This window comes from Sebastes umbrosus, chromosome 5, assembly GCF_015220745.1.
Source record: "Sebastes umbrosus isolate fSebUmb1 chromosome 5, fSebUmb1.pri, whole genome shotgun sequence".
In the NCBI taxonomy this organism is placed as follows: domain Eukaryota; kingdom Metazoa; phylum Chordata; class Actinopteri; order Perciformes; family Sebastidae; genus Sebastes; species Sebastes umbrosus.
The window spans coordinates 12,938,109-12,952,786 of record NC_051273.1 but is presented as its reverse complement, the minus strand read 5'-3'; the positions used below and the strand labels follow the sequence as shown (position 1 = coordinate 12,952,786).

Here is a 14,678-nt window from a genome sequence, read left to right as displayed (position 1 = left end):
AGACAAAGAGCCAATTAAAAAGGTGCTCCACTTGTGCTTCGCTGTGGTGGTCCCTCGGTAGTAAACCTGCTGCTACCCCATGTTTTCTGCCGTCTTATCTGAGCGTCGTGAAATTGAAGGAGCTTCAAGCGACTGAAATGACTCCTTAAAGCTCTAATTAGGCGGCAGCATCTCTCTTCCTTTTTATTGCTTTCTTTGTTCAAAACTGTTCCCCAGAACAGAACGGCGCCTGAGGACAATTTTCATCCTCTCAACTCCTTCTCTCACAACAATTTGACAATTTCTCTTCCTAGTTTCCTTCCATCTTGTCAGTTCTTTACAAAGCCAAGAACACATCTCTATTTAACCGATTTTCACATAAAGTAACATTACAGTTCTGACAGTTGCCTCGCTCTCTTCCCACTTGGTAAAACACAACAGTGATTCAACCTACACAGTGAATACAAGCTTTTACTGTATGTTTACTGCTTGAAATACCTCAAATTCAAATGCTATTTTGCCCTTATTTTTAGGGTTTAGATTAAGTGCCATGCAGAAACGGTTCGGTTATCACCGGACAGCAAAACCACAGTAGCAAAGAGCACTACATACAGAGACAAAATGAGAAAATCAAGACCTTGTGGATTACATCCTAATCTAAAAATGCAGATATCATAGAAACTGGATGACACGGCTGTTTAAATGATACCATTTCCCTTTCAGACAAGATTGAAAAACAGCGACTCTCCCACTGGTAGCGTAAGGGGATTAGCACTGTTGGCTGTGCGTTGCGACTCCACAGGGTTGGTTGCCGAGGATGTACTCTTCACACAGGATTACCATCATCGCATTCCCGGCCCACGCCAGGTCCCTTTGATTTGGAAGCGTTTGAAACCCCTCCAACACTTATTTTTATCTCATTTTGGAGGAAAAAACGGAAGGGGAAATGATCATTTTGCTGGTGCAATGATAAGTAAAACGATTAGAGATGCACTTGCACTTATGTAATGTGCGAATGATGGCGAGGGAGTGCTTGATGAAGTGAGAGAGAACCAGAAAAGTCCAGGCAACAGTGTGGGGGGGGGGAAAGACGAGAGAGATAACGAATGTGTAAAATGTGTTGGAGGGGAAAGACGATGGGAAAAGGAGATGAAGCAATAGAGAAAAAGAAAGAGGAAAGGAAGGCGTAGGTGGAAAAAGAAACGCTGGAGAGAGGACAGGAAGGATGATAACAGGGTGAAAATAACTGATGAAAAGAAGATGGGAGGAAGTGAAAGACGGATGTATACAATAAATAAAAGTAAGGAATGAAAGGAAGGAAATGGAGTAAGGAGGAACTGAAGGAAAGATCAGTAAGCAAGCTGGAAAGAGACAGAGATGAAGAGAGGTCAAATTTCATTAAGCATTGACTGAGCAGCAAATGCAGAGGGAACTTCATCTTGAAACAGAACGTCGATGTGCTCCCTCACTTCCCTGACTTCATTAAACATCTCCACTTCCACTCATCCCTGAGTGAGCTGTGATTAGCGCTGGCCAGCTTGCTAATTTACCTCCATTTACTGTGACCTCAGTTCAACCTCAAGAATATTTCCCCAGCTTCCTGGTTGGGCTCACAGAGTCACCGGCACTTCCATCAGCACAGAGGGCAACAGTGGAGATAATCACTACTTCATCCCTTTCAAGTCATTTTATTCCATAATACGCTGGGATGACAAAAATGCTTGCCATAGTGCAACATTACTTTGAAATACAGCTGCTGAGATTATCAAACAAAGATTTGCAAAGTGCAGATAGGTGACAAATTCAAGGAAAATGGGGCTATAACTAAAGATTATTATCATCATTGATTAATCTGTTGATTTAGGTCATGATTAATCATTGCAACACATTCTCACTCCAAACTCGTCAAATATCGCCGCTTGGTCCGTGCCCCTTGGTATCGTAGACAGCACGGGTTACCCCTCTTTCGTTACTTTTGGACGGACCAGGAACGGCGTGTCAATATACACTCGTTACATGCATAGTGTCCTTTCAAAATAAACTTCCATTTTCACAGGAAGTTAGGTTTAGGCAACACAACCACTTACAGTTAGGGTTAGGAAACGGTCGTGGTTGATGTTAACTTCACTGACTAGCGACTCATATGACTAGCGACTCATGGGACAACGTCAAAATATGTCAATGTTACTTTTAATTTCACAAGGGACACAAACACCGGTCTCCTGTTGAAAGTCTTGTGTTTGTTTGACCCATTTACCACCCCTCCCGCCCGTCCTTAGCGGACTCTCGTGCTATTAATACTACGTCATTTGCTCTGAGTGCGAATTACACCGCGTGTGGGTTTACATTGGAGTTAGTTGAAAGCCCGGTTCGTCACATACTGTTGCTAAAGGCGCTGCCCAATCGGTGGTATTTGAGTTGGGAGAGAGACCAGGTTGAAATATGTCAATCACCATTTCCCAGTTCTTGACTTGTAAAAAACCCATAGATTCAATTTACGTTGTGTAAACCAATGAATGTTTGTTATTTTGTGCTTAAAAAATGATTAATCAATTCTCAAAACAGTTGCAGATTTATTTTCTGTCAATCAATTGACTGATTAACCGTTTCAGCTCAAAAGAAAAAAATGAATAAGTGGAGGAACATAAGGGGTCACTGAATGGTATGATGAAAAAAATGCAAATCATATGTTATGGCCTAAATACCAAATTAGGAATTTATTTTGGAAGACTGGTTTTCTATATTTTACATTGCATCTATATTATATATTTACTGCATTATCTCCAGTGAATCCCTGGTGTGCATGAGGGCAATTTGAATCCTGGAATGGCGGACTCTGCTACTAAAAATGACATTGAATGGCTATTACTGAAAATATTATGACTAAAAATCGTATCATAAACAGGGTTTGAATTTATTAAAAACTCTTGAAAGAGGGTTTAACTTTAAATCAAGACAGCTCAATATTACTGATGTTGTGCAAAAATGTATATTCCTTAAAAAACATTCTGTTTTCCCTGGCTGTAAGCCTTTGTTTATCACAGTTGCGTGTTGTTGCATTGGCATTATACAACAACATTATTACGGCAGAGCTGCACTCAAATCTGACAACTCCGTCAAATCAGTGGGGGCCTGCGGTTTGAAATGATCAAAGCAATATCTGCCTTTAACATCACTAAATTGGACACTTTGGGATCCTGTTTGTTTTCTACAAATAGTTTCACCACTTGAAGCGAGATAAGTGAAAAACAGAATAATGTAATTTTATTTTCTGGTGTGAAACTGAGGCAACGACACCAGGGAAAGTTTTTTTGTTTTGAGCGGGAAATAAAGTTTGGTACTGTTAATAACCCAAACAGACACACATCTATAGATGTGCACACTCACATTTTACTAGTGTGTCAGCCACGTAATCCCTCTCTTCTTCCATGAGTGCGTGTATAGACACACAAACATGTAACACAAATTATGAAAGTACCCTGGTGTATGAATATTCATGGGAGTTTGGATGTTCGTGTGCAGCCTGAACAGTGACAAAAAAGGATCTTTCTCCAAATTGCAGCTGCCGTCAATTGCACTCATTAAACAAAGTGTCTTTAATTAATTCCGGTTTGATTAAATTCAAATTTGACAAAAAAGGAATACATTTAAACTAACTCTGACTAACTAATTATTTAACACTATGGTGCAACAAAAAAATGTGTTACATCAAAACACTTTTCATGCAACTGACAATTAGTTTTGATTATTCTCTTTTGTAGTGAAACATGCAGACCAGAAATTCCCAGAGGCCGAGGTGATGTTTTCAAATATCTTGTTTTGTCTGATAAACACATCCGACAGGCAAAGCTATTTAATTTATAATAATAATTTAAGGAGAAGTGCATCAAAGCATCACTTTTTAAAGGCAGGGACCGGTGAACTGTAAACTGCTGGTTTTCATTTGAATAACTGTTAGAGGTCAGAAGAAGTAGAACTATTCAGCATTTCACACAAAAAAAGGCAACGATCGGAATCTATTGTTTTTTTCCTTTCCTATCGCGTTATTTATCTTTCAACTTTTCAAATTTATCTTGTGACCCCCAGGTTGGGAACCACAGATTGGTTAATAATTTAAAACATTTTTGATAAGGCTGTCAATCGATTAAAGTATTTAATCACAATTAACTGTATGATTGTCAATAGTTAATCGCGATTAATCGCAAATGAATCGCAAATGAATCGCACATTTTCTATCTGTTCAAAATGTACCTTAAAAGGACATTTGTTAAGTATTTAATACTCGTATCAACATGGGAGCAAATATGCTTTATGCAAATGCATGTATACTTTTATTACTGTAAATCAATTAACAAAATAGAACAATGACAAATACTGTCCAGAAACCCTCACAAGTACTGCATTTAACATAAAGAAATATGATCAAATCATAACATGGCAAACTGCAGCCCAACAGGCAACAACAGGTGTCAGTGTGTCAGTTTGTTGACTTGACTATGACTTGCCCAAAACTACACGTGATTATCATAAAGTGGGCACCCGTGGGTACAGACATGGGTACCCACATAGAACCCATTTTCATTCACATATCTTGACGTCAGAGGTCAAGGGACCCCTTTGAAAATGGCCATGACATTTTTTCCTCACCAAAATTTAGCTTAAGTTTAGAGCGGTATTTAACCTCCTTCACAACAAGCTAGTATAACATGGTTGGTACCAATGGATGAGCGTGCTACAACCTCAGAAAGATCGATATTGCAAGTTGCGTTAATGCGTTAAAGAAAAGAATGGTGTTAAAACGAATTTGGGTTAACATTGTGTTAACTATGAGAGCCTGAATTTTAGATATTTCTGTTCATCGATCGACTAATTTATTACTCAAATTGTCATTTAAGAACAACCATTACAAACTTAGATGACACACAATGGCAACAGCAGCACAGAGTTAGATTCACTCGACAAATCAGCCTTAAAAGAAGCAAACTGAAGAGTCTGGGGAAACTAATTTAGATGCTGAGTGGAAGCTAACAGTTCTAGCGACCTAGACGAGTCGAGACCACTGGGGGAACCCTGCTGAATGACAAAAGAGCCAAGGTCAGGTGGAACCACCTTAGGGTAGCTCATTTGTAATAGTCTGCATTAGGTAAAATACTTCCTTTCACAGCAGTTTTGACTCTATACCAGTGTCTCTGCTAGCGGGCACTGACCTCTGGCTTCATCAAGGTATAATTAATATAATGTATGTCTGTGCACGCTGAATCCGAATGTGCGAGCTGTCAGTAGTGGCAGCAGTCTGTCTAACATTGTTCAGGTCACGACAAGGGATCAGCTAAGCTCAGTGTGAACAGGCGGTTCAATCAGGAGGACCCCCTGTATCCGTCTCTGGAAGCTATGAGACATCTGTATTTAACAGTCTGAGACACTTCTGGGTCAAGAGTGTGTGTGTGTGTGTGTGTGAGAGTGTGCATGAGGAGGAGGCTGTGTTGAGTTGTGAAATTGCAGTTTCAAGTCTCCAGGCCTTTTGCAAGCAGGCTGACAAACTGCATGTGTGTGCCTGTGTGTGTGTTTTGATCCAGCTCATAAGCCCAAAGCCATGCTGTCAATAGTCACTTCTCCCACTGCAGCCACTCAAACTGGGTGATTGATGTCTGATGCTGTGTGCAATCGCTTCTAACTTTTCTTTTCCAATCCAGACTGGATTGCAGGCGGGTGTTGATCTCCTTCACTCTGCCAATGATCCTTGAGTGTTTCCAATTGATCACATGCTTCTGTTCCTCAGCCAGTGTGTTCAGCAAAGGCTAATTTTCTTATTTTGGTGGAAAACAATTTTAAGATTTATTTTGCTGGGATAGTCTCCACCCACCTGCGACCCTGTACCCTGTCAACGTATCCTAATAAAACAGTTTGTATATCTTATCAAAAGTTATTCCTAATTTTTTGTGCGTTTTCCTACAAATGTCCAGCAACACGTGTCAATTTCTGCTCCTTACAAGCATACAGTCTTCTCAAAATAAACTTCCGTCTTCAAATGAAACAACTTGGTTAGATTAAGGCAACACAACTATTTGGTAAGGGTGAGGAAGAGATTGTGGTTTGGGTTAAAATAACTCGGGGAGTGGCGTAACTTAGGTACGTAAGTGACGTGAGTGGTTTCACGCGGGTTGCGAACATCGGTCTCCTGGGCAAAAGTCTGATGTTTTTTGACATGTTCCCGAGGTGTTGCGTTCACGAGAATGGGACGGATGGACAACCAAAACACATAATGCCTCCGGCCACGGCTGTTGTCGGTGCGGAGGAATAACTACACCTCCGTCTCACGAAAGTGCACGTTCATGAGGATTTCATACACCCAGTAATGCAGCTTGTAGATCTGGTATTAATGGGATATTTGAGTCCAATCAAGGTTGTCGTTCATTCATTCATTCTTTCTCGTCCCTGTATGTGGCCGTTGTTAGTTTGTCATTGAGATGGAGACAAGATTACTTTATTTATCTTATTGTATTCAATGTATAACCTCATACTGTATTGTCATTTTGATGCATGTACACAATACTAAAATAGAAACGAGCATGTTTTGATGAGAGTGGCGGCCGCTCTGCAAAAGCAGCTCCTAGTGTGTGTACTTGTGTGGGTGTATCTACTGTATGTTCTTGAGACATGGACACTGTGGAAACATATTTCTACCTTCGGGGACAATAGAGTCTATTTGTCTATATAAAACACCATCAGTGTACACATTATTCAATTAATGTGAAGTAAATTCAATTACTTTTCTCTAATCATAATTGATGTCTGTCATGATTCCTGTGTTTATCAGATGTTTGCCTTTTTATTTCTTTTAAGGAGTAATGCTGCAGTTGTTGTTCTAGTGACTATTATTGTATTTTTGCAGGGAAGAAGAAGAAGAAGAAGAATGGCAGCAGCCAGAGCAACAGTTCCCATGGCAACATATACTCAAGGTTAAAGTACCACTCGTTACGGTAATGACCATCCCACCATGTGCATGTCTTGGAGGAATCTGAATTGCAATGTCACTGAAAACAGGGCATTTGAAAAGTATGAAAAACATTTATCTTACATTGCCATATAGTTTATAGCTACAGTGGGAGTGTGGAAAATAAAGTATCCACAGGCTATAAAATATTTAGAGCAAAAGCAAGGCAAAAAAGCCTTCGTCCAATGTCAGCTGGGATTGGCTCCAACCCCCCCACCCCCCACCTCCGCGACCCTGAATAGGATAAGCGGTTACAGATGGAGTAGTTAAAAAAAGTGTTTGTGTGTGAAAGACGCACCTGTGCCACTGCCACTTGTGTCTGCTGCTGTTGCTGCTGGAGCTGCTGTTGGAGCAGCTGGATCTGGTGGTGGACAGACAGGGGGGCAACTGGTGGCAGCGGGGCCGACGGAGGGAGCAGCATCCTGGGGCTGGCCATCAGCAGAGAGGCCTCCTCTGGATCCAGACAGGAGACCTGAGAGGAGAGAGAGATATTTATGACCTAGAGCCACAAAAACATTTAACAAGTAGCCAGAAAAAGAGACTGCAATTTTGGACCATTACGTAAAAAAACTTGAAAGAAATACTATTTCGCAATCTTATTTTCATTTATATATTTTACAAACTGTTCACTGATATTTGCCACTGGCCCCTTCCCCACTTCCTACCCCCCTACTTTTGGCGCCCTTGCTCGGACTACATCCATTTTCAAACTCGGCCTTCATTTTAGTCTCAACTACACACCTGTAAAGTTTCCTGATTGCATCTTGCATGGTTGTGACGCTATTACATTGCCAACATTTGTCCATACAGACAGACAGACAAACAGACAGACAGACAGACAGAAATATAAACACCTGGCGAAGTACTCAAAACCGCCTCTGTGGTAGTTCCCGCTACAGTAGGTGTCTCCAAGACCACATTTTGCAACAATGACTCACACACACAGACTCGCAAGGTATAAACAATACCAGCCACCTGCTGTTGCGGCTGGTGAAAACTGCTATCATCACTTTTCAAACCTTTAGTTCACAAAAAGTTTCAAGATTGAGGTTGCAAACACAGGGAAAAAAGAGAAAAGAAGTGACTAATGAATAAATAAATACGATCCGTACAAGCAATAGCATTAATATAATGCCTTAGAGGACAAGTCATCATCCAAACAAGAGTCTGAATTTGAAATGTAGAAGTGCTGATTAGTTGCACCAGTGTGGAATGAGTGGTGCTGAGAATGCAGATCAGCAGCACTGAGACGCTTCACTCCAACAATAATGAGCTTTGGGATTCAGCTCGTCTCCATCTAACGCTATCAAGCATCCTAATTGCTTCAAGGCTCTAGTAACCAGTCACACATCGTGCCCTCACCATCATTCAACCACTCAAAAATATGTTTTGTTATGCAGATACAGTATGGTGCCTTAATCACACTAAGGTTGAAAATAAAGCATCAGCACCATATGGTAATTGCGGGTAATTATGAAATCCAAGCTTGCAACACCTGGAAGTGGGGAAGAACAACACACAGTGTATCTAAAACAGCCCACTGCTCCAAGTCGACGCTTTATTTTCGACCTGCCGTTGTTCAGTGGATACAGAAATACAGTGAGGGCACCTTAGAAAAAAAGAGTGCTACAAGGTGCATGGCTGGTATAGAGAACAAAAACACCACTGCTGAGACCTTGATTCAACCCACGCAGGAGGTGCATCTCTTCGCCTGCCGTCTAATGGAACACATTTGGCACTGTTCAATGTTGGGAAGCCAGTGAGGGATCACGACAATGGGGGTATAGCGTGAACCACTAATGCATGCTATGATCCAATGCCATCGAGCAAGTGACTGCCACAGGTTGAGGGTCCACTTCCATATGGAATACTTAATAGATTACAGAAGTCCTTGGTCCCATTTACACTTTTCATTTCAAGTGTCCCATATACAGATAAAATACTGCCACAGTTATTTTGAAGAGTAAAGATTACATATGCGTCTTTGAGAGACCCTGTCTCCTACAAAATTACGTTCCCATACAACTAAACTGCATTCTCAATTAAGTTTCGAGGGAAATGTATTTTCTCCCGGATTACGGTTACAGTGTTAAACAGTTTTAAACACGTGGTTAATGTAAATTGAAACAAAACAAAAACAAAAATGCAACAAAAAATTAGGTTTAGGCAACAAAACTACTTAGGTTTGGTAAAAAAAACATTATGGTTTGCCTTTAAATGACTATTATTAATGACTGTTATTAAGCTAACGTTAACGAGTTAACGTTGACTTTTGGTTTCACTCGGGACACAAACAGCAGACTCCTGGCTGAAAGTCCTGTGTTTGTTGGACCCATCCACCACCCCGGCCTCCTCCCTACGCGAACGTCCGTGGACTGTCATTAGAAATGTATTTATGATACGTCAAAAACAAACGTAATCCGTGACAAAATCTGTTTCCCTCGAAACGTAATTGACAATGCAGTAACGTAAGGTAACGTAATATTAAGGAGACAGGGCTGCTTGGAGAAACATTTACACGTTTTCAACATCTGGCTAGAATGCGTCTCAAACCTCCTTCCGAGGTGATTTGGGCGACGGGATTTCAACCTGTTTCTGATGTTTTGCCCAATCATTTACTTGGCTTTTTTGCTATCAAACTTTTGGCTTTTGAATAGCAAAAACAACTAAAACATATACTTGACAAGCAGCCAGAAAAAAAAAATCCAAACATGAATCTAATGGGCTAAAAAACGGATTTACCGTAAGCCAATTCAACCTTATTGATGAAACAAGGAGATGAGACAAGGTGGTTATGGTTATAGTTATAGATCATATTTTTCAGTTAACTCTAACTGTGGCAGGCTCAGTTTTAAAGGCTGAAGCTACTTCATATAACCACATGAAACTAGAAAACCAAAGGAATCCATTGGTAGCAACCATGTCATGTTCGGGAAGGAGACTAAATAACATTCAAAAGTTAGGCTAAATTTTGGCGAGGAAAAACTGGCATGGTCATTTTCAAAGGGGTCCTTTGGGAAATGGGTGCCCATGAGTTTCTCCTTTGTTTATGATAATCTAATGCAGTTTACGGTAAAAACTATGCAGTTTTTTGCATGCAGTACAAATGGGTTATATTCACCTCTTCTAAAAATGGTGTATTTGAATATTTCTGCATACTGGGATCCCATGGAATTGCATGAATTGGGTATGACTGGAAAGCAGAGGCTCTTATGGATCCAATGAACCAAATTGTATTCATTTGTGATGATGTTAGTACCCATAGTAGCCGTTTCACATAGTACATATGTTGACCTGCTATCTCCCCATAAAGACCTCCTGAGACAAAAACAGGTCTATGGTGGGTCTCTTAGGGTTAACCTATTTAACATGGCACAATTACTTTTTATTATTGGAGCTCTAATGTTGGTTAACTAGCAACTTCTTGCTGCACAGTAGTTCATTGGCTTTACAACTTAAGCTGTATTGGTTTCTGCTGGTGTCACCTCTACTTCCTCAGATCCACAGCAACTGGTTGCTGGACGTCAAGCATCTCTGAAAACGGTTTCATGGCTGCCAAGTTTGAACAATTAGATTGTTGACTGAATACAAACTATGTCACATCGCTAATGGGCGACACAAGGTGCTTCAAAGTGACTGGAGTCACGGCGCCAAATGACGGTCGGCAAACAAAGTCGACACCTGATTAAATTGAACCTCCACCTGCCTTAAGGAATCCATGCCCAAACACTTCACCATCTGTCACACCTTCTGGTGACACACGCATACACACCATGAGAGGAATACATGACTGATGGCCTGTCTGAGCTGGATCTTTTAGGTTAATGAGAGGAAATTATCCAAGTTGACAGGTTGTTTGGTGCCATCACATAATGAATAGGAAGGCAGAAGGCTCTGTGTGTGTGTGTGTGTGTGTGTGTGTGTGTGTGTGTGAAACAAAGGATTTGCTGGACTCCTCAGAAACATGTCAGATCATCTAAAGTGCCTCTTTAAAACTGACACATCATTCACAGCTTTTCTTTTGTAGAAGCTACTTGCAGACACCTGAGGCGACACTCAGCCTGCTAAGTAAAAGATGTTAAACAAGACTGCTGCTTTGGCTTTGAAACAGCGAGTGTTGTCAGGCAAACAGGGAAGGTTCAGTGACTGGAAGATGACTCAGCAATCAAACTAACAGAGAGGAGAAACGGTGAAATGTTTGGATTTCAAGCACTGTGGACACAGGAACTCTTCTCAATTATAGAAAAATGGAAAAAGAAGACAGATTTAAACAGGCTGTCAGCAGCAGCCGCAGATACAACACAGATGGAGAAGAAATCACATTCTGGTGTGTGCTCGCGGCGATGTGGGGGTTTGCCCGGGGTCTGGTGCCAATGGGCCTGGCCGGCCATTCGGAACCTTAAACCAAGTGTGGCGTCGCCCGCCGAAGGCCTCCGGGTACCCAACTCTCCTCTCTCCTTCGGAGGGAGCACAGAAGGTTCAATGATGGGTCTATGGGGCAGATCCGATGGCTTTGGAGGAAGCCCAGGGGGCCTGGAGACCGCCCTTCGCCCCTCGAGCGTGATGGATGAGTCTATGGAGCTAACATACAGCAGTCATCTACAACATAGATTATTATTCTGTCCCTCCAGTTCTTATAACAGTGGTAGTTTAACCAATAACCGCTTGTATAAAAGTATTTACATTACTGTTGAAAACATCCACTGTCCATCCTACACAGAATATTCTAGGAAAAAGACACCTTCCACAATATTTGGATGGATGAACATTTGTTGGTAGTGCAGTGAGCACCAAAGATGGAGAAAAAAGAAAAAGGAAAACATTTTGAATGACTGCTTTTAGTGTGACAGTATCACTAAGGGCCTGGTTTTAGTAGAAAACAAGTGCTGTCTGGCCGCGTCGGAAATCAAAAGGTGTTGTTCCAACCAGGGGCCGTGGAAGTTGGCGAGGGATGCCAGTTGAATTATAGGGACACTTTCAGACAGTCTCTCCTGGAAGGCATTCATAGTGTTGCTCTCAGTTGTTCATGTGAAAAAAGACAGAAATAGTTGTCAAGAATGAAAAAAGAGAGTTCTCACCTCCTCACAGCCGGCCAATCACTGCATGAAGTGGGTGTGAAAATCAGATTGCCGGTTTCGGAAAGTTACAGAAATGGTCAGGTACAGCACGCTAACCCCCCCCCCCCCACCGGAATGCAATGTTGAAAAGGTGTGTGGGGGAGAATGGCTTTCCAAAGCGATTTGACATACTGGCAGCATAACAGTGATGAACCCACTGCGAATTAACACCCAAGTTATCAGCTCCATCCAGCTTTAAACCTCTTTTAGCCCGTTCATTGGAACATTAGACTGTATGGGTAAGTCTCACAGCTCTAATCAACCCCCCTATGACATTGTAAATAGCTGTTTTCAGCAAAAAAGCTCAACAAGCTGAGTGCCACCTGCCAAGCACCAAACAACAGAGAGCAGAAGTGATATATTAGATGATGAAGAAATCCCTGCTAAACACTGAGTCTGATAATCAGACTCGCCACTTTGTTTAACTTCCTTCATTTAAATCACTGAACACGTCGCCGAGTTCTGGAAACAGGCAGGTAAAACTATAGACTGTATATAAGAAAGTGGACGTAGTCAGGATTACGTCACCCATTGGTTTGTAGACTGCCGTTCTGAACCCTCGAGTTCGGCATTATGGCCGTTCTTCAGCTTGTTTTTTGCAACCAAAGGGGACATGAGAGGGTGGAGTACAACTGAACGTTGAATAAGAGATTTTCAGGTGACCAAAATGTTACGATTAACTATCATGAATTGTGGTAGCAACCTGTCAATCACAAGATAGCCACGCCCTAAAGCATACCCTGCTTAATTGTCTATTTTACTCTAAATGGGACCATAATTTACTGAATGAACATCATGCTGTATTGAAGAGGAATTGAAACTGGAAATTGAGACCATTAACTCATGTTTACAATGTTTACTGAAGTAATAAATCAAATGAGAAGTAGGGTCGATTTCTCATAGACTTATATACAATCAGACTTCTTTTTTTGCAACCAGAGGAGATGCCTCCTGCTGGCTATTAGAAATAATGCAGGTTCAAGGCACTTCCGCATTGGCTTCACTTCTCAGACCCGGAGGTAGCCCACTGGGTAAAGCCTAACCAGACCTAAAAGGAGACTGAATATTGGGCTTTAAAGAAGCAACCAAAATATATAAAGAGTCAATGAAACAGTAAGGTAACAATGAACATTTTCCGCTTCTGGGCCAAACATATTTTTTTTACTGAAATATGTTACCATGTTTTGACCTGTAATTATAGCGTCCCCTTGGGCCAATCACTGTAAATTCAAAAATGACACAAAATGTGCCCGAAAAGCTATGAATATTGGATGGTAAATTATTCTCAGGAACGGCATGATGCCTGGAGTGCCTGCTTAAAAAACAGATGACCAAGCTGGAAAGGGTTGCGGCACATGAAAAAATGTCTTAAGGGATGTTTAGTAGGCCAGCAAAATATGGATGTTTGAGGTGTTCAGTGGAGGAAGATTATTGAGAAACACCAAATTTGTCATCTTTTTGTGGATGAATATTGGGAAATAAAAAGTCCATTCATAAAAAAAAAAAAGCTTCAGTAGTGATGAGATCATTCATTTCTCAAAATTGGTTAACTTGGAGATTTATACTTATATGACTGAGTAAAAGAACTTAGACGATGAATGGATGGATGATAGTGACACTGATCCACGGTGACCAATTTTCATTAAATCCAATATGAATGCTTATATACGAATGTGCCCACACAGTCTCTCTCGCACACACACAAACACACTTCTCAACACACAGTAAGCAGTTTGTTGAGTGGAGACTTGTATATTCAAACACTGTTTTAGCCTCTCTAGCCTCTAAACTTGTTTACCGCAGTCAAAGCCAATTACAGAAGACGGCAGAGTAGAATAATCAAACTGAGCGGGGGAGTTAGAGAGGATGGAGAAAAGTGGCCTACCGCTGAAATTCCTCACGATAACTGCTTGAGTCTGGCCTGCCGGAGGGACACTCTCGTTATTACCATCTAATTCCCACACATGCGCATGCTAATGCAGGCTCTTAGCAGGCAGCTGGAGTCTTCCTTTATCTTTTAACCTCTTGTTATACTCATTGAGAGACAGAAGTGGCACGGAAGAAACCAGGGGAAGAAAAAAAGAGGGTTTAAAAAAGAAAGGTGAAAGTGAGAGAGAACAAAACTAAAGATAGATGACATGGGCTAAAGGAAATCTTTACTTCTCGTCCTCCTGCTGTGATTACACTAGCTGCTTTCTGTCTGTCAAACAGACTGTCCCCTCCCACACACACAGACAGACAGTCACACAGAGATAAAGCAATAAAACACCTAGATGTTAGACAGGTTCTGGCTTCCTTCACTGCTGACAGCCTCCGCTACAGATTTACAACTTCATTTTGCCAGGGCTCTGGAGAAAAGCCTGGGAGATCACTCTACTGTCGCTCTGCATGTAATATCAGATCATATCACCAACTGTAACAGTCATTATATAGTAGTAAAAGTAGTAGAGAGGATCTTGATTATGTTCACATTAAGCTTTGACACCTTTGAGTTCCCCTCTTTCATGAATCAGTTACTTAGGGCTGTGTATCGGCAAGAATCTGGCGATACGATACATATCATGATGATATCGCGATATATTGTGAGA

General features: G+C 41.2%; 1 protein-coding gene across 3 annotated transcripts in view; it reads right to left on the bottom strand.

Annotated features, from left to right (window-relative positions):
• The window catches only part of LOC119488051 (carboxyl-terminal PDZ ligand of neuronal nitric oxide synthase protein-like), a 202,695-nt gene that overhangs the window by 43,767 nt on the left and 144,250 nt on the right, over positions 1 to 14,678 (bottom strand). For all 3 annotated transcript variants that reach the window (XM_037769218.1, XM_037769219.1, XM_037769220.1), the window contains one exon: positions 7,272 to 7,445. In XM_037769218.1, the coding sequence (XP_037625146.1) occupies positions 7,272 to 7,445 (174 nt within the window). The remainder of the gene's footprint in view (positions 1 to 7,271; positions 7,446 to 14,678) is intronic.